The following is a 22,506-nucleotide window of genomic DNA, read 5'->3' as shown; positions in this document are numbered from 1 at the left end:
ATAATTCCAATTTGTGTCAATAAAAATAAAAAAAACTACAATTTAATATTAATAAAAAAATTAACACGAATTGGAATTTTTTAAATTATTTATAATTTAAATCGTGATATATTAAATAATTTTGAGTTTTCTTATGATTTTTATTATATATATAGATATATTATTAGGATATTACATAAAGCAGCAGTAAAATTACACATTCTCGCACTCTTTTTCAATTATTATTATTTTTCTTATAATTATTTTCTTCATTTTTTTTTTTTTAACCTCGCTCTTTTATCTTTTTTTGCATTTTCCCATGTTTATTTCGTTTCAAAAAATTTTGCACTCTATACAAAAATAAAACGATGAGATCAGTATAGCTGTACACAACGTGTTTTGTCTTTATTCGCTTCTTTTTCATTTTCTTTCATTAAACCATTTCTCTTTGACTTTTTTTTTTTTTGATTTACAAACGACGACGTAATCGGCTTCGGCATTTTTTTTTTCTTTTTGGTTATTGAAAAAATGAAATTAAACCTTTACAAATGTTTCCCATGTAAATGTCGCTCTAATTTTCTACCTATAAATTTTTTTGTTAATTTAAAAATTAAAAAAATCTTAACGTCCAAAAATTACTTTTAAAAAAAAATCGACTAATTCGTTAATTTTTTAATTTTCAACTTCTATAGAACGTTTAAATTTTAAATAGGTAAAAACCTTTGTGAATATTTTGTTTAAGACAAAATTAATAACTCTTAATCATTATAATCGGGATAGAAAACTATAGCGAAGTTAAAAGTCACTCTAATAAATTCTATACAAGTTTTCTTCTATGTCCTATGGTTTTTTTTTTTTTTTATTTCGTTTAAATACTATAGTCTATGAAAGAAGAGTTAACTGTTTTGTACTCTATGTATCCTCTCCATTTTTCTCTCATACGTCGTTATTTCTAATCACCCTTACACTGATCTTTTTTTTTTTTTTCATTATTAAGTTTTGTCTCCTTTTCTTCTACAATTTACATATACAAATGTATACCACAACGAGCTAAATTTAGTAGGTTTTAAAAGTAAAAACATCTGACAAACTCTCTCTTACTAAAAACAAAAGCTTTTAATCCTCTCGTTTTCTTTGTTTTTTAAAAAAAAAGATTTGAATTCACTGGAAGATGTGTAGAAAAATATCTCTTTTTCATTTTAGTTTCTTGCTTTAGGTTTCGATTTATTTGATTTTTCACTATAGTGGAAGAATGTTAATATTGGAAAAATTGGAAGTCGCAGATTCTTTACAGTTAGCTATAAGTTTTTTTTTTTATTTTAAAAATTATAAATAGGTCAGTCGTTAATTATTCGGTTGAAAACATTTTTCTTTTCATCTTACGAGAGTTTTAAAGGCCCTACATTTAAAAAAATACTATTGGTGTTATTCTTATTTATAATAAAAAATTTCTAAAAAAGAGTATAAATTTTGCAAATTAAATATTTTTATCTTCGATTTTTATATAAATTTTTGATCGAGTAGTCAAATTACATTATTATTTTTTTTTTAATTTAGAAAACAAGAATTAGATTATTTTTTCAGTCCTTGTGAAAAATTGGAGTCTTTAATAATGTTTTTATTTATTGAGGGAAAAAAGCGCGGAAATTGTTTTTCATCACGCGCAGAATGTTTTTTTTTTTATTATCATTTAGAATTCTGCAATGTCTTCTTAAAGCATTACCTATAATTTATTTTTTATTTATTCATAATGTAGTTGCTTTTTTTCTGTAACACTAAATCCTTTTCTGTATTACTAAAAATATTTTATCTTATTTATCTTTTTTATCAATCTCCTGTCTTCAAGCGGAAAAACTCCCTCCATTATTATTACATTTCAGACTTTTGTCTGCGAAATTTCGAGATATAACTAGTGTTTATTCAAATTGAGTCATTCTAATTTCTTCAAAAGAGAAATTTTTTTTTTTTTAATTAGAATTTATAGTTTTTTCTCGAAATTTCTTTTTAAAAAATTGCGACGTACAAAAATGATTAATCGAATAATAAATAAACTGTGTTCCATGATTATTTTTCTCTTTATTGTTTCGTTACTTTAATTTAAAAGCAACTTTTTTTTTACGAAAAATTAATCAACATTTACTTATCACAGGAACATTGTTTATTCTTATAATTCGATAAAACAATTAGTAATTGTTTCAAAGAAATTCCAATATTTTAAGACTAAGAATCATTAAATGATTCGATAAAAAATAGATAATAATCAATTATTATAAAAAAAAGAGCGAAACATTAATTTGTTTTAAATTAGACGAATTTTATAATTTTTTATTACATATCTATTTTTAATTGAACCAATTTTTTTTGTTCAGGAGAAAGCTTGACCTTTATTTATAAATCGTAAAGCTATTTGTCAATTTTTTTTTGCACAATTCACCTTATTCACAAAATACTGTCCCCTTACATTTCCCGAACATGAGTATGATTAACATTCGAGATTTTTCTCTCACTCTCTCGTTTTCTTAGCTTAAGTCCTTACATTTTACTTTGTATACAAACTTATTAACTAAACGTACAACTAGGTACTCTTTTTTTACGATTACAAATACATGGTGGATATTTTAATACAGCTCATTTTCTTATAATTTTATGTATATTATATGCAGCATTTAATATTCTTAAACTTGAGGTCTGTTGTCCTTTTTTTGCTTGCTAAAAATCGTCTTTGCGTTAGGAGCTTGATGCTTAAAAAGAAATAATAAAAAAATGGAAAAAAAATAAACTTAACTACATAATACATTTACTTTATCGACAAAAAGTAAATTTAATTAATAATTTTTATTCTTTTAATTAAATAAAAATCATTTTAAAAAAATCTATTAAAATCTATAATTGGAAAAATTTTGAATACAAACTATGAAAAAATAAAATTTATAAACATTAAAATCTTTATAGTTTTTAAGACTTAAATTAAAATTCTACTATTTGAAAAACTTTTAAACTTTTAAATAAAAATAAAAAAAAAATGAATAAATTCTATGAATTAAGTAAATAACAAAAGTATGATCAAGTTTTTTGTTCTAATCTACAATAAACGTACAAAAATATAAAAATATATTTGAGGAAGATACTGTTTTCTCGCGTCAGTCTCCCAAGCACAGTTAACTTTTTTTTTTATACAATAATAATGCAAACTCAAAAATAATAACTTTCGCAGTTCTTTTTTAAGTGTTAATATATAATTATGGCAAGGGATTTGCAATTGATGATTTTCGCGAGTATTTAATGGCACAGCAACTGAAGTTTATTATGTATTAAAATGTAAAAACAAAATTATAAAAAAATAATTATGATTAGCTAAAAAAAACATTTGAGTATCTATCTCTGACTGAACTTAAAAATAAAAAATCACAAACAAATTTATTCAAAAAAAAAACTTACTTGAAAATTAATATTAATAATAATTAATATCTCATTTGTGGAATTAATATTCCTTGAAAACTTTCAATAACTCAAATTCTCGTTTAAATGCTAGAAAATCATTTACACCGTCAGTCGAATAAGTGTCATCATACAAATAGGCACTGCAATGTGGCTTTAGCGTTTTAAACGACACCTAAAACTTAATACAAAAATGAGTTACACTTATATAAATTTCGTATTTCGACTGTATCCAGCATAGGAGAGATCTTTAAAAGATACTCATCATTAAAAATATTCCTTTAAAAAATTCTACATCCTTAAAAGCGTAATCAGTGCTCAACGAAAATTAGATATCTAATTAAAAGTAAATGTATAAAAAGAGATAAAAAAAACAATGTTCAGGAACATTAAATAAAAAATAAAAAAAATTAAAAAAGAAAGAAACTCTTGGAGTTCACTGGGAAATGTCAAACATATACATTAAATATAATATCTGCTTTTGAGCAGAAGGAAAATTTGGAACTAGTCGTAAAATATAAAATACTGCTGTTCAACTTTGTATATAAAAACGAGTAGAAAATGTTTTTAAAAAAAACATTTACTTGTCTTTTTTCTTTTCTTCGCTTTTTTTGTTTATTTGAATGTATAGAGTATTACCACTTCTTTATCTTACGGTACTGTGCTAAGGCCCTGTCAAAAGTGCGATTTGAGAGCACCTATTTAAAAAATAATTAATAAAACTTAACTTTATCAGATAGATTGACAAAAATCTACAAAGAAGCCTTAGATTTTTTTTTTCTTCTTAGGATTTTGATTAACCTTATTGATCGTAGTTTTTCTTTGTAATTTTTTTTTGTTCATATTAATGGACTACATACTCATATTTGTTATCGAGCTCTACCATAAAAATAGGTTTTTTTTTTTTTTATTTGCCTCTCGCACGCAAGTAAAAGCAAATCGACTGTTTCAAGTCTATATAAGGAAAAATTTGATTTCTTCCACGTATACGTTTCTTGTTATTTTTTGTTTTTTCTTTATGAAAAAGTTTTAATTTTTCCTCTTTCTTTTTGAAAAAAAAACAAATATTAATTAACTGTGGAAAGTTTATCAGTCACGTTAATTTTTTTTTTTTTTTTTTTTCATTGAAAAATCTCGTTACCTCTTCGATGAGGTATTCCCGTGCTCTCAGAAATCTTTGACGTGCCCAAGAAAGCTAAGTTCATGCGCCTGATAGTGACTCGGTGTGGCAAGAGGAGTCACGCTCGATTGATGGGCAACATTGACTGTCGTTAAATGATGATGATGTAACGTATGATGAGGTGTATGTTGATGAATAATGTTGTTTGGATGGGGAACTTGAAAGTTCCCTGGTGGCGGGGCTCAGGACAGGAGAGGTCCTGGATGTCCACCGGGGAGAACGGAAGATGTTGTCACTGCCGTTGTTTGCATACTCGTGACATTGTTTTGTTGTTGATTTTGTTGACTACCTGCTGAAAGGAGAAATGAAAATTTATTTTTGTAAATATTTTTTTGAAAAATTAAATTACTATATAAAAATAAAATGCTTGATCTGTCCTTCTGTCCTAACTTGAAGTTGGCCTTTTCTGATTTCACGTGTTTTTTTGAATAGTAATCTTTTGACGTGTCAAATTTTGACAATTCTTTTTCTCATTTTTGCCAAAGTTGTATAATTGTGTTTCCAAATTTCGGAATAAGTTTCTTCAAAAATTCCAAATTCGAAAATTCAATTCACGAAGCTGAAGTACACAACGTTTATCAACGAAATTTTTTTTAAAGTTGTAAATTGATTCAAAAATTGTATACAAATACAAAAAAATTTATGATGAGAAAAAAGATGTGCCAGGAAATTTCGTACAAGATAATAATTTGAAAAAAATTTATTTTTAAAAATTAATTTTTAAGGTACCAGGGGCCAACGAATACCTATTAAATATTAATTATAAAAACACAGGCCTCGAATCAACCTAAAGACACAAAAAGTCAGTTTAGTCGATTTATATTCCAAAAAAGTGGATTTGTTTTTTATTTTAACAAAAATATTTAACAGATTTTAAAAAAAAAAATTTTTTTTTTAATAATAATCTTTTTCGAAGGGTTAAAGTTGAAATTTTTAGAAATTATTAAATTTCAAAAGATATTGTTAATTTTCAAACAATTATTAAATTTTACAGAAATAAAAATAATTTATCAAACAATGTTTGGAAAACATTTTTTAAATTTAATTGAATTTTCAAAGATTTAAAATTAAGTTTTAAGTTAAAGTGTTTTGTAATTAAAATTTTAGATGATTTCACTAAAAATTTATTAGAAAATGCGGACAAAATACAATAATTTGAAAATCATTTTTAATTGAAAAATGGTTTCAGATAGTTGAATTTTCAAAGAATATTATTAAAATAGTTAAAAATAATTGAATTTCCTTAGAGTTATAATTGAAATTATTAAATTTCAACAAAAAAAATTGTCGATAGAAAATTTTAGAAATAATTAAATTTTAGATGCTTTTAAATTTAAATTATTGAAAATTCAATTAATTTTGAATTCAAATTTTTGAGAATAAAGAAATTTTATTTGACTTTAAATTTGGAAAATAATTGAATTTCAGTTCATTTTGAATTGAAAATTTTGGGAAATAATTGAATTTTAATTGAAATTTTGGATAATAATTTAATTTAAGTTCATTTTTGATTAAAAATTTGGATAATTAATTTTGAATAGAAATTTTAGAAAATAATTGAATTTTATTTCATTTTAAATTAAAAAACTTGGTAAATAATTAAATTTTAAATTGAAAATTTTGGATAATTATTGGTTTTTTAATTGATTTTGAATTAAAATTTCGGGTAATAATTGAATTTTAGTTTATTTTGAATTGAAATTTTAAAAAAATAATTCAATTTTATTGCGATATTTTTTTTTCAATTATAAACAATTGTTAAATTTCATAAAAATTTTAATTGAAAAATCATTTTGATATAATTGAATTTGTGATGTATTTCATTAAATTATTAAAAATAATTAATTTAGTGAAGAATCATTTTAGTTCAAAATTTGTTAAATAATTGAATTGAAGAAGATCTGAAGAAGATCTACATTTTATACTAAAAAAATTTATTTTATTTACATTTTTTTTCAAATGTAAAAAAAAAATGTCGCATTTTATTAAAATAAGTCGATAAAAGTCGGAAAAAGTCGTATAATCCGAGGCCTGTAAACATATGATTTTCATTATTATCATTTAATAAGTAATAATATTCTAATAAATTAAATTATTATTGATAATATTAATCTTTAATTTCTTTATAACAAACAATTAAATACTCAATTAGGCGCGCTTGCGCGCATTTAATTTTACTAGTTCAAATTAAAATACATTACCAGCATTTTGACTTAGCTCGGCTTTAACTCGTCTTGCAATGTGACTCCTGGTGTGTTTTCGTAAATGGTCCTTACGATAGAATCCTTTCCCGCACTCTGTACAGACATGTCTCTTTTCGCCGGAATGAATGACAAAGTGTAATGTTAATTGTTCCTTTCTTTTAAAAGCCTTGAGGCACACGGTGCAAACATAAGGTCTTTCGGGATTATGACTTTGTTTGTGGCGTGTTAAATGGTCCTTTCGTTTTAATCCAGCGCCGCAAATATCACAAACAAATCTTCGTTCAAGTGTATGTCCAAGGAGATGTTGTTCCAAAAGATCACGTTCTGGATATGCCATATGACATTCGGGACAACAATACAATGTTGAACCATCCAAAGCAGTTGTGAGACGAATTTCACCAGGTTTTGGTCGTGGTTTCTTTTCTTTTGGTGCCTTCTTCTTCTTTTTCTTTTTACTATTTGGCGACATCATAATATTTGGCGTCGTTGTTGTTGCAACGGCAACCGATGTTGTTTGCGCCATTTCCGATTCTTTTTTAATACTCTCGGCGGAATATTTGAGAAAATGATGTAAACTCAATGGTAGAGTACTGGCAGGTAAATGACTCAGATAATCGGCAACAGTTGAACCAGGTGTTGCCAATGATTGCCACGTTGCTGGCATTGTTGCCGGTGTTTGAGTATGAGCATGCTGTTGATGATGCTGATGCATCGTGTAGTCCTGTTGTCCACCATTTGTCGCTGCCTCACCATTTCGTTGATCTTCCGATTTTTTATCCTTGCTCTTGTCCTTCTCCTGTAAAAGGTTGCAGACATCTTGTTGATTTATGGTTTCTGTCGCCTGTCAAAAAGAGCGTTATTTTAAAAATGTTTTTAAAAGTGTTTTTAAAAATAATTTAGAAAAAAATTCATAATAATATATACCTGATGATAGGTTCGTTTCTCTTGCATGACGGGAGAATTTGTTGGTCTTTGTTGAACAGGCTGAGCCTGTGAGTAGGGAACATTTGTGTAGTGATGAACATTGCTATTTGGATAGGAAGTTTTATTGTTCATCATCACCTGGGATTGTGCTGTTTGAACACTATTTGATTCTGGACGATATTTTCCCATAACTGGCACTCCAATTGGAGGCTGATTAGGAAAGTGATTCGCATATCGAGCACTTGCACCACCAGAGCCGTCGGTCGTAAATTGATGGATACTTGGTATAGTACCAGGAAAATGACCTCCGAACGGCGGGAAATTCATTGCGAGCCGTCAATATGATACCTAAAGAGAAATGATAATTATTCATAAAAAATTTTATCATTTCATTAATATTTAATTGAATTGGAAATTTTTAAAAAATAATAGAAGAAAATATAATAAAAAAAAAAGTTTGTTATCGTTTGAAAATATTTCGTTTTTACCTCGTTATTTTTATCACACTCTATCACCGATATAAAGCACTCGAAAAAAGAGAAAAATCATCTCGACGACGTGAGTTGTGGACACGCGCCGCACTCTCGATTTCCATGAGGTAGGACGGATTATTTACTTACAGTGAAGTCTCACACTCCCTCATGTTTCACTAGCTCGAAAGCTATTTCCCTCTTTCCCGTTTAAATAATGGAGTGGGGTTATACCGGACCGTAAGTGAAGAATTTTTCCAACAGCTTTCCAGTTAACAGCAAAAGCACCACGCCGCCTATCACACAATGGATGGCACCCAGCACTGCCACCACTTTCTCTCTTTTCGATTCTGTTTCTCCCTCTCCCACACATATACACTTTGCGGTCACCTGGACATCACGTCTAGCCGCCGTCTACGAAGAACAGGTTGACGAGATAGTAATCCTCATGAATGTCCTTGGGTTTTGCGCACGTGAAGTTGAGAGGAATATATTTTTGCACGAGGGAAAAAAAAAAAAATTGAAAACGAGGGTGAGGCAAAACGATAGTGTATTATAGAAGAGAGGAAAAGGCTGTGTGAGATACTCGGGTGAAGACGTGACACGGGGGGATGATTGTCGGGTGGAAAGAGCTATACGCGGCGCGACGAGAACAAGAGAGAGAGAGAGAGTGAGAGAACACCATAAAACCAGTTGGAGATGGAATTGGGGTGTGAGAGAGATGGGATGAGGTTTACGATGAGAGGAAGAGAGGGTATGGGGGAGAGCGCGAGCGTCTCTTCCCCTCCCGCAACACCCGCGAGTAGTCGATACCGGACCGAATTTGCACGAAATTCAGCATAAAATGGCTGTTCACTATGTCAGCTTGAATTTATAAAGCGTTCTCTCATGTTTGCGATTTTAAACCAAGATAAGACCATTTGCTTACCATTTAAATAAATCCAGGGTGGTCCGTTCCTATTCGGCCAGATGAGAAACACGTTTATATTTTTCCAGTATAAAAGGTTGAGGATGATCCCCCGCGGGCCGTTGACACTCAGCTAAGCCCCCACCCCACCCGTCCGCCCTCTATTGTGCCGGCCTCTTAACTATTTTTTCTCCCGCGGCCGCACATAGCTTCCAACGATCCGCGCCATTTCTCCCTTTTTTATGAAAAAAAAAAACCCTCCCAACCCTCATCCATGTATAACATTTGCCGTGTTGCCGTTATTTTGTTTTTGCATAAAATACATCAATTAATCGATTCACTCTCATGTCGAATTTTCCTCCAAAAAATTGTTTTTTCCCTTTGATTTGAAAAATTGATTTTTTTATTATTTTTCATTGAAAACTATTATTAATTTTTCTAAAATATGAAATCTTGTTTGAATTTTTATTTTATCTCTCCTTAATTCTAAAAAAGTTGAAGACAATAATAAAGACAAAAATTTGTATTAAAGGTACGCTTTATTGTATCATTTGTCCAATATCAGTAAGTAACAATGAAAAGGCTTACTAACTAACGATGATAGCTACATTATTAATAAAATAATAGTTATATATTTTTCGTAGATCTATACCCACTGCCTTTATTGTGATACTTACAATAAAAATTGTTTTATTTACTTTTTTTTTAATATATATAATATATATATCTGCATTTTCGAGAATGCTTCGAAAAGGCTTACGTCCCAAAACGATTATCCTTCTTTTTTACAAATTTGAATCTTTTTTTTTTTTTTTTTTTTGCGCCGCATTTACAGTTGATTTTTGTCAGACATCAATGGTAGATTACCAGGTCATATTTTTTTTTATCCATTTACGGATATAGTAAGAAGTAGCATAATGAAAGAAATTTCTACTAGAAATATGAAACATCAACTACAGGGTTAAAATGCTTTCTTCTTTTTGAATGAGAATGATTACCAAAATTTCATTACTCTTCTTTTGAATTGAATATACGAATAAAAATTTTCTATTCGAGTTTCTTTTTTTTTTTTTGCGCACAGCATGGAAATTAAATGCATGCATAGCACAGTGAATTACACGATATTGGTTAGACGGCGAATAATTTTCTTCTATTTTTTTTCCTCAAATTGACAATTTATAATAACAAAAAGCTATATAGTTGGAAATGTAAAAAATAATTCTTAGATAATCGCGTGCAAAATGAACCTACTTTCGGCTTGTGATATCATCCACCCATTAAATTTGCCATGCGTCTCTCAATCATCTAATAAAATTTATTTATTTTTTTTTTTTATCTCTCAATAAGATAAAAAAAATTGTATTAAGAGTTAGTTTTCAGTTTTCGTAAATGAAGAATCCTTTGCTAGATTCTAAAAATAATCACTGAATGTTAAGTTTATATTCAACCACAAAAATGGAAATTTCAGTATTAAGTTTTTATTATTATGCAAAAAATTAATTATATATTTTCATATAGTTTAAAAAACTTTTACGGAATCCATTTATATCTCCTTTAAAACAAAATCATTCCTAAAGTTTAAATCATCCACTTTATATTACATTTTCAATATATTAATTTTCTCAGATATTTTCAATAATACAAAAAAAATCCATATAAATCATTCAAAAAAAAAAAAAAAAAATTAATATACAATTTTTCTTTTCCAAAAGTCAATGTAATTTTTCTCTCAATAATAAGTAGAATGACTTTTGGAAGAACAAGTGGATTGTTAATAGATAAAGAAAAGTAACGTATACTAAATAATACTTAATAACCTATCAAAAGATTCTCCCACCGTGGCTCTCTTAATTATGAGCTATTCTTTTTAAGTAAGGCAGAAATAAATTAAAAATATAATAAAAAATTCCATATTTGCACTTCGCAGTCTTGTTTCGAAACCGGTAGGTGGAAAAACCGCTCGATGGATATTTACAGTTTTAATTCGAGGACATTAATTGTTTTCCTTACATTTTTTTTCGTAACAAGTCCTATCATGTTTTTTTTTTTGCAGAGCGTAGTTTTTCTTTTCTTTTTTTTTTTTGGCCAAAATCCTAAACAGCATTCATTTCATCTCCCAGCGAATCCAGTTCGCGCTCTCAAAAATATATTCTTATATAATATATTTATATTTTTATATATATTTATATACTTTTCTTCGTTTATATATATATGTTTTTCATCATAAAAATTCTAATTCGTCTTGAGAGTTGGATTAAGTTTTTAAAAATTATGTTGGACAAACGTTTGTAACATTCAATTTATTTAAATCAAATTTCATAACAGAAATACAACAAATGATTTATCACAATTGAATGTTAAAACATATATTAATTTTATCAAACTCTAAATGCGAATTTGTGAATATTTTATTCTTTAAAAAATAGTGAGAAACTTTAAAACTAGTGCAATTGGGGGGGCTCATGAATTATTCTTTTTTTTTTTTTATACAAGATTTCAAGTGTTGCAGTACAAAGTGAAATTATGTGAAACATATTTTTTCTTTTTTCAAAATATGTTTACTTTGAACTTCAACACGTTTTTTTTATACATACCAAAATTCAATTAAGAAAATTAAAAAAAAAAAAAAAAAGGTCATGTCCTTTCGAAGAATATTGAATGCCCTTTTTAATTCAAGCCCTTTTTACTTTGCTCTGCCCTTGGCTTGTTGATGATTGAATCGGAAATACCGCCCGGTTTGACCTTGGGCGGTGGGCTGCTGCTAATGTTGTTGTTGTTGCTGTTGTGGTTGATGATGTAGCATAGTGATGGCTCCAGTTTCAGCAGCCGTTGGTAAAACAACAGTGGATTGTTGGCTAACTGAAATTTGATGAATTTGAGCCGAAGGTCCCTGTCCCAATTGTATTTGAATTTGAGGCAATTCTGTCGCTTGTATCTCGGGTTGAGATTGTTGTGATTGATCACTCTGTTGATTTTGTGTAATATCATTTGTACCAAGTGGATCTTCTTTTGCTCTCTTTGCCAAATGGGATCGCGCATGTTTTCGTAAATGATCCTTTCGATAAAAGGCCTTTCCACATTCAGTACAGACCTCCGTCTTTTGTCCCGAATGAATGACAAAATGTAAATTAAGATGTTCTTTTCGTTTAAATCCCTTCATGCAAACAGAACAAATAAATGGTCTATCAGGATTATGTCCAAGTTTATGCCTCTCTAAATGTTCTTTACGTTTTAATCCGGCACCACAAATATCGCAGATAAATCGCCTTTCAATTTTATGACCAATTAAATGTTGCTCAAGTAGTTCTTTTTCTGGATATGCCATATTACATTGTGGACAACAAAATAGTGTTGTTCCATCGAGTGCAGTGACAATACTGACTTGTCCTGGCTTTGGCTTTTTTGGCTTTGGTGGTTTCTTCTTGTATTTTTTCTTGCGTTTTGGCTTGGCACCGGGCTCGGTATCTTCAACAACGTCGGGTATTATTTCGGTTTCACCACCGGCGACTGTTATTTGTACGGCTTGTTCTCCCGAAGCGGTACTACCAGAGGCATCCAATCCATCAGCACCAAGGGGACTCGACTCAATTGTTGCCTCTCGTTTTATCGTTTCTGCTGAGAATTTCAAAAAATGATGAAGACTAAGAGGTAAAGTACTAGCTGGCAATCGGGATAGATAATCAGCGACTGTCGATCCAGGTGTAGCTAAACTCTGCCAACTAGCAGGCATCGAAGTAATGAATTCCTCACCGCTGGTTTGACTTGCTTGAATTTTTCCACTACCACGTTTAATTAAGGCTACCGGTGTAGTTGCAATACCCTCTTTAATATCTTCTTTTGAATCCTCTAAACCCTCGCGAAGAATAAGATCCTGTGGAATTTGTGCGACAACAGTCAAGCCCTCGGGAGCACCAGGAAGTTGAACTGTCTGTTGAATTGTTTGTTGTGAACTTGTTGTCACTGCAGTCGATGTACTTTGTGTCGTTTGGTCCGACCTGTTTAAAAAAAAAAATCATAAATAATTTTATTTAATTAATAAATTATCGATAAAAAAAAATAAAAGAAACTTACGTATGTGTTGTGGCAATTGTGTTTTGTGGTTGAACTTGAATTTGCACTCCATCAGAACCCTGTTGACTGTAAGCGACTGTTAAAACTGTAGCACCACCTTGAGGAAATTGTCCAAGTGAAATTGGCGCTAAATGATATTTGGGTTGATCTCCGCTATTTCCACTTTGTGATACATTTGGATTGACCACTTGTATTTGAACAGTTTGTTGTTGTTGTGTTCCATCTTTTCCAGGCACGGTGATTGGAAGTGTTATTATTTGTTGTTGATTATTGCCACCCGAAATTGTAGCAAAACCATTTGTATTGAGTGGTCGTAAATATTGTACACCACCTTCACCACCAGTCAAAACTCCAACAAGTTGTTGTTGGCCATCAGTTGTTAAATTTTGTGCAAATTTTGTTGTTGCCAATTGATGCACTGTACCAGCCGGTAGTGAACCGGCTGTAAATCCAGGAAATGGAGTGAAATTCATCTTTGACAATTAATAATTCTGAAAAAAAATTTAAAATTTATTAAATAATTGACAAAATTAAATAAGTTTTAATTAATTGGTTTAAAAAAAAAATAATGCAGAAAGAAGAGATGAGAGAAAAAAATAAGGAAAGAATTTCGCATGGAACCCACAGCGATTACACAAAGCGAAGCTTAAATGCCCTAAGGTCACGAATCCCCCCCTAGCCACAATTCCCCCGTCAGGACCAACCCCCTTCCCAAAAGTCTCGCCATCTTCGTTATCTGAGAAATGAACAAGAAGAGTCAAAAGTCGTCGGTCGTCACGTCGCGACGAAGATACGTCGCCGTACACTGATCTCGTGCGTTGTGTCTTTGTGTATGTGCAATTTCATGGGGGTGGGGTTGAGGTAGCCCCCACTTCACCCCTGTCCCCACCCCAATGGGGAACCGGGAGCAGGGAGAATAGTCATCGAAGTGGCCCAGGATAGCACCCCACTCCACCACGTGGTGCCCCACGGGGGTAGGGGGTGGGCGCGCAATGTCGAGGGGATTATGGTAGGGGGCAAGAGGAACAGGAGGTGGCGGAGGAGGAGGAAACCCATAGGTGGGAAAACGGGAACACAAAGCAAAATAGGACTTGGCCTCACTCACTCTCCCTCTCTCTTTCTCTCTCACACCAACGCATTCACTCATACTATCTCTCTCTCTCTCTCTTTCTCTCTCTCTCATCTCTGGCTTGCACCTCTTCGGACGTATCGTGCGAACGAGATGCCAGGAAAGGAAGGAAGGAAGGGTGTTCAGATCACATCCAAGGGTAGGGGCATGTCAAGAAAAAGAAGGGAGCCTCGTGCATCGAGATCCCCCAAGTATGGGGAGAGGGAAGCAAAATCTGTGGAGAACACGTTGAGTCGACACCAAGTGGGACACTACGTGCCTCCCTTCCGAGATTACTACACGCATTGCCAAGGGTCAACCCCAAACTCCACGTGCACTCACGGACAATTCACTTCGTCACAAGTTTCTCTCTACACTTACCTGCTGATGCAACATTTTGAGGTTAGAATTCCCTGAGAGCTCTATATTAAACAGAAGACTTTACTGACTTTACTTTGAAATATGACAATTTTCTTCTAATCGACTGAATCAACAATGTTTTTATTAAAATGTCAAAATCTACGAATTTGAATTATTTCCTCAAGCACCAACATTTGGAATAAGTTAAATGACGCGTCGTTTTTTCCTGTCTGTGAACACCAGAAAAGAGAGAGCACAACTTGGTGGCGTGAGACGCCTCTCCGTTACTGGACTCAAACGAGGCTTTCGCAAGACGCGCATGTCGTAATGGCGGATCGTTGAAGGACGCGTGTCAACCTCAATCCTACAACTTATTTCATATATACCTAAAAAGGAAAACAAATAAAAGAAAAAAAAAATTTTTTTCAAAAAAAAAAAAATTCAAAATAAAAAACGAATTGCATTTGAATATAAATAAAATAAATTTATAAAATAATATAAAGCTTCTAATCATGAGTTGGGCGTTGGTCGACACGTCATTAGTCCGCCATGATGAAATGCCAAAAGGCACATACTGACTGATCAAGATGTTGCAAGTTCTGTGAAAGCTAAACACCCCAAAGTGTGAAAAGCCCCCCTCGAATCTTCTACCTCCACTTTCACCTCCTACCCTAAGGTTTCCAACTAGTTGGCAATGTCAATGAATCCCTTTCCTCGTGGGGGCTATAGGCAACAACCAGTCTGGTAAATAGAGGAAGTGGAGGAAAGCAAAGGCTCGACAGTGAGTTCAAATGGTAGGAAATGAAACGAAACGAATTGGAGGCAGAGTATAGTAGAGGCACAGGGCTGTTGTTTACACCCCCACCTCGATGGGTTAGAGGCAAGAGAGATGCCACGGAGGGGCCTCGGTGAGACCTCGGCGAGCACCCACCACCACGCAATTTCCAACCCCACCAGCTTCTCAACCACTGTCCGCACCTCCAACCACCCCACCAAAGCTAGCAGCTCGAGCCAGGCCGAGAGCCACGGCGAGGGCCCCGCGACGATTTTAGTGTCTTGGGGTGGGTGCTCTCTGTGGCCACTGTTTCGCGGTTTCTCTCCCAATCGTCACCAGGTTATTTATCTAACCTTAAACACAATTTCTCGATAAAAACACTCCGAGTGTTAACGACAAGTTTACAATAACAATATTCTTGATGCACCACGTCTTTTGAGTAATACCATACGCATGAAAAAAAAAAATTTACTTTGGAATTATTTTGTCCTACTTACCACACAATGACTGTGAACTCTGTGGTTTGTGTACCGCAACTGGTGCGCTGTTCTCTTCGAGAATTAGCGTGTGGCGCGTTCCCAATAATTCAGTAAAGTGACGGCAACTTTCTCATTTCTATGAGAGCCCGTCCTAACTCGGTCCCGATAAAAATTTGCAATTCCCAACTGCACACGTCATTCAATTTCTGTGAATCGTAACAAATCACTTATAACACATTCTTGTACATACATATTATAACACTGCCTTGATAAAACTCAACACGCTGCTTTCGATGTTCTGATCTGAGTGCTCTTGAACGCGATGAGAGAGAGCGTAGGCTTGACCAACGGGGAATGAATTTTCAAGTTAACGGTACACATCCACCGGCGGCACGTTATATGTCGTGTCAGTTGTTTCGTCAATGAGAGAGTCCTACGCCACTGTAATGTTCAGAAATTGAAATTTTACGTGGACAACGTTTACGAGACTATTCACCAGGAATAGAACGTTTACACGGCTTGACATCATTCTTTAGTTGTACTTTAAATTCCCTTTTTTTTTCTTCCAATGAACGAAAGCCTATTTTAATATTCGACCTAACTATGGCGGTAGTTGTATTTGCGACGTGTGTGCGTGTAAAGTTTACCGCGCCTGCGCATCAGTATATACAACTTTGGCCCATCGATATTCTTTTAAAAAAAAAACTCTTTTAGAAAAAAAGACAATTAAATATCTTTCTTATATTAAAATTTCACACCTCAAATTATTAATATGAAAAAACAACACTTCACTTACTTTCTCTTTTTAACAATTTCATTCGTTTCGCTCTAGGAAAAAGCAATAACTGCGTGCGCAGCTATCGAAATCCAGCTGATTGTTAGTCGATTGTAAATGTTTGTTGATGATAGTTATAAAACGATTAATCGACAATTACTTAGGCGGGAAATTTTATTTTATAAGCGTAATTTTTTATATAAAAAAAAATAAATTTTTATCTAATAAGATTTATATTGATCAATAAATAATTTTAAAATTTATACTTTAATAACAAAACAAAAAAAAATATTTATTTAAATGTTATTGTGAAATAATCCCATAATGTCCTTGAAATTTTCCATTACTCCCTTGAATACTCCATAAGAAAATTTCTGTAATATTGAATTATAATTTAATTCCTACAGAATTAGTTTAGAAATTATTTTTAAAGTTTTTAGAAATTAAATAGAAAAAAACTGCAGTAATGTATTTTGTCTATTTAATTTAAATTAATTTCATTTACATATTTTCTAATTACATTAGTATCTTACTTAGAAGTACACAGACAAAAATTTTCTTTACAATTAAATTAGTTACAGAACCACAATAAACTCTGTTTATACTGTTTTCAAAATTTTCTCATTGACACTTAGAAAAAATAATTTATAATGACAATAATTGACAAGTTAACAATATCATTAATTTATCTTGGGAACTGAAAAATTATATCTAAAGTGCACATGTAATTTAATGTGTTCTAAAAAGAGAAATATCTCTGTCAGTAATATTATTACTTTTAGCAGTCTCTTAGTGACATTTTTTTTTTATAAATCTAACTAATAAAGTTTAATCATTACAAAAATATATGTATAAGCACAAGAATTCTTAAACTGACAATTTATCTAATTTTTTTTTTCTTTGACTCTTGATTAACGAGTCAAATATTCTTTAAATAATATTTGTAATTCAAACTGATAGAATTACATGTTTTTTTTGCTCATTTTACATATGATGATATGATGTTACAAACCGAAATATCAGTAAAGTGTATTAATCCTTTGCATTCGTTCCACGTAAAGATCATATAAAAGTTTGTTGGTTTCGTAGTAATAAGGATTTTGACTGGGATTTAAATCAGGACTATATTCTGATGTATAGCTTTGACTGGAACTGTAACCATCGCTCGAGGGACTTCTTGATGGCTCTGAATGATTTGATGATGCTATTAAATTATGCTCTTCCCATTGTGAGTTCATTTTTTCAGATGCCGTTTCTGGCAAACGTGAGAAATTATTTATGTGTAGATTATTGATCCTTTTACTCAATGGCATGAACTCGCTGGAATTTTCCTCTTCTGCGTTGCGGCCACGTTTTCTGGAAAAATTAATTTTTTAGATTAAAGTTAGTAAATAAATCAATAAATGCATTTTTTTGTCCCGTTGCATATTAAATGTATTTGACAATTCTGGCAAATATTTTTTTAAATTGTAAAATAATTATTTAAAGATTAATTTTTCATCTGCATTCGTAATAAAAATAATATTGTTTAAAATGCGCATTTAAAATTATGACTCAGAAATTAATTAATTGCGCTTTAACAGCAGCATTGTTTTCATATAACAGAGATTAGGTGTGTTTAATTTTTGAGAAAACTACTAGACTCGTAGTGATTGCCTTCTTTGTCATTCCCATGAAAGTAGTCTGACTTTCGTAACTCGAAAAAAATTTCGAAGAAAATTGTGTAATATAAACAACTGTTTCAGAAATTCCTCTTAAAATAGTTGTGGTTTTACTTTCTACTATAGAATACACCTTTTTATTATATGAGAATATATAATTTTTAAATCATTTCACTACACATCACCAAAGTCTCCAAAATAAATTGTCAAAGATGTCAAAAAATATAAACACGAACTAACCTATTTGCGTGAGTCATCCTGTTATTTAATATTTAAACTTCCAATGGTGTCAATTTCTAACAATATACCATTTTTGAGAAACCAAATAACTTTATTTCACGAGATTTATTTTTGTTTAATTCTTGATTTTATGAGAAAAATGTCAAACAATCAAATTCAGAGAGAAGTCAGAAACTTCCTTATAGCAGATTATTTTTTATTTTCATCAACTGTCACTAGAGTGCGACAGCTGTTCAAAATTCCTCGATCACTGATTGGTGAATTTTTGAATTTCCCGCTGTAAATGTTGTAATGATTTTTACATTAAAATAGCTACTCTGTATTATCGACAGATAATACTAAAGATTTGCTTCCAGTTGAATTTAAACGTTTGGATAGTGGTGCCCTCAGATCAACTAATTTTAAACCAAACAATTGACGAATTAGATAATATCTAGCAATTTTTTTTTCGCAATTTTATATAAAATAACAAATAAAATTTGAATTGAAATGAAAAAAAAACATTATACGGTAAATAGGAAGATAATTTATTAATTTATAAAACTATACTACTAATTAGAGAAATAATATATTATGCAAATATTTTGTATATCTAATTTTTGATTTTTTTTTGTAAATTTTGAAAAATCAATTTAATCAAACTTTTGACAGTAAATTTTTATTTGTTTAAATAATATGTTTTTCAAGGTATATCTAGAGTTATATCACTAGTCACACATGTTTTTTTTTAAAAAAAACGTTTATCTAACAATACTTAATTGGCAAGAAACAGATAAGAACATTCATGCCCATATATGGACATTCTGTTTCGGTGTTGCGTCACTGAGTACTTCATCGAACTGTATAAAGCACGGATAAGGAAATGAATTGAAAATGTCCTTCAAAATAAATCCAAAAATAATATAAACAGCGTTATTAATAAGAAATTTGATCGCGACAATTTATAAAGTAGATTAATAAATATTTATATATAATTAATTTATAATTATCTTCCTCTATTTACTTGTAATGAATAAACTAAATATAATTCATTCAATAATTAGTAATTAATTATAATTGATGTAATTATTAATTTATAATAATTGACTAATTCATTATTATATTATTTATAATTATAATCAATCAAAATAATGATTTTCATAATTTTTTTTATTACTTTGTAAAATCGATTTTTAAATTGAAATTTCAATGAATTACCAAAAAAAATATTCGACTTTAGTATATGTGATTCATAAAATGCATATGAGCTAATTAAAATTACTACCATAGAAAAATTATTACACTCAATGATTCATTCTTGTGAAAATATATAGAAGTGATAAATTCTTGGTAACGCGTGTGGAATACCAGGGAGACACGAACTCTCTTGTCATACAACTTCTGTGACTCATATATACGCGTACTCCACAGATAGAAATTTTTAGCCGGAAGTTTTATATATTCATCAAAAGATGAAATGCTTTTGAAAATATTTTTAAAGAGTCAAATATATGCCTTTCCATGGTATAATAGAGAGGAAATTTTTTTTTTTTTTTACATTTCTATATGCATGGCTAAACAGATTTATAAAACTAGTTTAAAAATAAGAAAAGATAAAATCTATAGAAAACAAAAAAAAGACAAAAAAAAAATTGGAAATTAAGAATCTTGATTTTCAGGGCAAGTTTGTCATGCACGCTCAAATTGCGTGAAATGTATTCTTGTTTTGTGATTTCTCTGTTGAATGCAGATCTATTTAGCGATACTCCAGAATGCTTGTTTGCGTTTCCCAGTGTCATTAGGAAAACTAGAAATGTAATAGGCAATTAAGAGCATTTTATTACAGTTAATTATCTTGATGTTTTAATATTTATTACTCTTTATTCTCACTCCATAAAAATTGGTCTTCTCTCGATAAAATTCACATTTCGGTAAAAATCTTTATCATGTATTCAAATTAAATAATAATTAATTATTTAATTTAATTAATTAATTATTTAATTTAATTAATCAATTGAATAATTAGTTTCATTTAAATTAATCACTCATTTTATGTACTGACAAACATCCCTGACACGTATATAGTCATCTCGCTTCAGATTTTCTCCAATTTGGGTTTATAAACTTGAGTCTGGCTTCTGCAAAAAAAAAACTGTTTAAAAAAAAATACATTTAAATAAGTTTAAAGGAAAAATTATAAATTCTCATTTTAACGTTGTTTTATAAATTAATAATAAGTCTCGGCTAATAATTTCCGGACGGAAATAAGTCTTGATTGAAAGTGAAGTGCTTAATTAACACCAAATTGATTGCAAAAGAAGTGCACACGCCTTCACTAGGTCATTGCAATAATTATTCCCCTCGATCTTGGTTAAGGTCAACGCCATATGTGGAATCAAGTTAATTCAATTATTTTAAAGTCTCATCGATTTTTTTTTCTTTATTTTTCAAATAATGACATAATTGTTAATTTGAAAATTTTTACAAAAATTTAATTCTCAAACATTAAACTAAAAAATTATTCTTTTAATTTCATTTTAAAAACCAAACTAAATTAAAATTTATTATTTATTAATTTACTAATTTGATCCATAAATACTAAATTAAAATAGGACAACTTAAAAGTGAAATGATAATATGTATACAATTTGAATAATTATTATTATATAATAATAAAATGCTTGGTCTGTCCTTCTGTCCTAACTTGAAGTTGGCCTTTTCTGATTTCACGTGTTTGTTGAATAGTAATCTTATGACGTCAAATTTTTACAATTCTTTTTCTCATTTTTGCCAAAGTTGTATAATTGTGTTTTCAAATTCCGGAATAAGTTTCTTTAAAATTCCAAATTCGAAAATTCAATTCTCGAAGCTGAAATACACAACGTTTACCAACGAAATTTTTTGTAAAGTTGTATATTGATTCAAAAATTGTATACAAATACAAAAAATTTATGATGAGAAAAAAGATGCGCCAGGAAATTTCGTACAAGACAGTAATTTGAAAAAAATTTATTTTTAAAAATTAATTTTTAAGGTACCAGGGGCCAACGAATACCTATTAAATATTAATTTAAAAAAATTAATTTTTAAGGTACCAGGGGCCAACGAATACCTATTAAATATTAATTATAAAAACACAGGCCTCGAATCAACTTAAAGACACAAAAAAGTCGTTTCAGTCGATTTATATTCCAAAAAAAAGTGGATTTGTTTTTTATTTTAACAAAAATATTTTACAGATATTTAAATAAAATTTTTTTTTTAATAATAATCTTTTTCGAAGGGTTAAAGTTGAAATTGTTAGAAATTATTAAATTTCAAAAGATATTGTTAATTTTCAAACAATTATTAAATTTTACAGAACTAAAAATAATTTATCAAACAATTTTTGGAAAACATTTTTTAAATTTAATTGAATTTTTAAAGATTTAAAATTGAGATTTTTGAAATTAATTGAAACTTTAAGTGTTTTGTAATTAAAATTTTAGATGATTTCACTAAAAATTTATTAGAAAATGAGGACAAAATACAATAATTTGAAAATCATTTTTAATTGAAAAATGGTTTCAGATAGTTAAAATTTCAAAGAATATTATTAAAATAGTTAAAAATAATTGAATTTTCTTAGAGTTATAATTGAAATTATTAAATTTCAAAAAAAAAAATTTTCGATGGAAAATTTTAGAAATAATTAAATTTTAGATGCTTTTAAATTTAAATTATTGAAAATTCAATTAATTTTGAATTCTAATTTTTGAGAATAATGAAATTTTATTTGATTTTAAATTTGGAAAATAATTGAATTTTAGTTCACTTTGAATTGAAAATTTTGGGAAATAATTGAATTTTAATTGAAATTTTGGATAATAATTTAATTTAACTTCATTTTTGATTGAAAATTTGGATAATTAATTTTGAATAGAAATTTTAGAAAATAATTAAATTTTATTTCATTT

At 29.8% G+C, this 22,506-nt stretch overlaps 3 protein-coding genes across 7 annotated transcripts; all 3 read right to left on the bottom strand.

The window, feature by feature from the left end:
* Positions 1-1,202: 1,202 nt before the first annotated feature.
* LOC127281775 (zinc finger protein 813-like) lies at positions 1,203-9,266 on the bottom strand. Of its 4 annotated transcripts, XR_007843093.1 has the most exons (5): positions 9,124-9,266; positions 7,726-8,073; positions 6,799-7,642; positions 4,559-4,889; positions 1,203-2,720 (listed from the first exon to the last, which is right to left on the bottom strand). XR_007843093.1 is itself a non-coding variant. In XM_051305663.1 (4 exons), the coding sequence occupies exons 2-4, from the start codon at positions 8,050-8,052 to the stop codon at positions 4,780-4,782; spliced, it is 1,281 nt and encodes a 426-aa protein (XP_051161620.1). In that variant the 5' UTR covers positions 8,053-8,073; positions 9,124-9,266; the 3' UTR covers positions 1,203-4,779. The 4 variants fall into 4 exon arrangements, 3 of the variants coding, with proteins under 3 accessions (XP_051161620.1, XP_051161622.1, XP_051161621.1); XM_051305663.1 differs by having other exon boundaries at positions 1,203-4,889; XM_051305665.1 differs by having other exon boundaries at positions 1,203-4,886.
* Positions 9,267-9,622: 356 nt separating this feature from the next.
* Positions 9,623-16,684, bottom strand: LOC127282009 (transcription factor Sp1-like). Of its 2 annotated transcripts, none has more exons than XM_051306067.1 (3): positions 15,914-16,684; positions 13,174-13,664; positions 9,623-13,097 (listed from the first exon to the last, which is right to left on the bottom strand). In XM_051306067.1, the coding sequence occupies exons 2-3, from the start codon at positions 13,644-13,646 to the stop codon at positions 11,864-11,866; spliced, it is 1,707 nt and encodes a 568-aa protein (XP_051162024.1). In that variant the 5' UTR covers positions 13,647-13,664; positions 15,914-16,684; the 3' UTR covers positions 9,623-11,863. The 2 variants fall into 2 exon arrangements, with proteins under 2 accessions (XP_051162024.1, XP_051162025.1); XM_051306068.1 differs by lacking the exon at positions 15,914-16,684 and adding an exon at positions 14,663-14,987.
* Positions 16,685-17,129: 445 nt separating this feature from the next.
* On the bottom strand, positions 17,130-18,771 carry LOC127282008 (uncharacterized). The gene is made up of 2 exons (XM_051306066.1): positions 18,572-18,771; positions 17,130-18,026 (listed from the first exon to the last, which is right to left on the bottom strand). The coding sequence occupies exons 1-2, from the start codon at positions 18,586-18,588 to the stop codon at positions 17,690-17,692; spliced, it is 354 nt and encodes a 117-aa protein (XP_051162023.1). The 5' UTR covers positions 18,589-18,771; the 3' UTR covers positions 17,130-17,689.
* Between the last annotated feature and the right edge of the window lie 3,735 nt (positions 18,772-22,506).

Source organism: Leptopilina boulardi, unplaced genomic scaffold (genome assembly GCF_019393585.1).
Source record: "Leptopilina boulardi isolate dan_hultmark-lab unplaced genomic scaffold, ZJU_Lbou_2.1 LbouV2_278, whole genome shotgun sequence".
NCBI lineage: Eukaryota > Metazoa > Arthropoda > Insecta > Hymenoptera > Figitidae > Leptopilina > Leptopilina boulardi.
This window is presented reverse-complemented; position numbering and strand designations above follow the sequence as displayed.

Excerpts from the sequence above, each read along its gene's own strand:
- LOC127281775 (XM_051305663.1), bottom strand. The coding sequence starts at position 8,052 with ATGAATTTCCCGCCGTTCGGAGGTCATTTTCCTGGTACTATACCAAGT. Across the intron at positions 7,643-7,725 it reads AGAAACGAACCTATCATCAG|GCGACAGAAACCATAAATCA; the intron begins GTATATATTATT and ends TCTTTTTGACAG. Across the intron at positions 4,890-6,798 it reads CGAGCTAAGTCAAAATGCTG|CAGGTAGTCAACAAAATCAA; the intron begins GTAATGTATTTT and ends TTCTCCTTTCAG.
- LOC127282009 (XM_051306067.1), bottom strand. The coding sequence starts at position 13,646 with ATGAATTTCACTCCATTTCCTGGATTTACAGCCGGTTCACTACCGGCT. Across the intron at positions 13,098-13,173 it reads ACAATTGCCACAACACATAC|GTCGGACCAAACGACACAAA; the intron begins GTAAGTTTCTTT and ends TTTTTTAAACAG.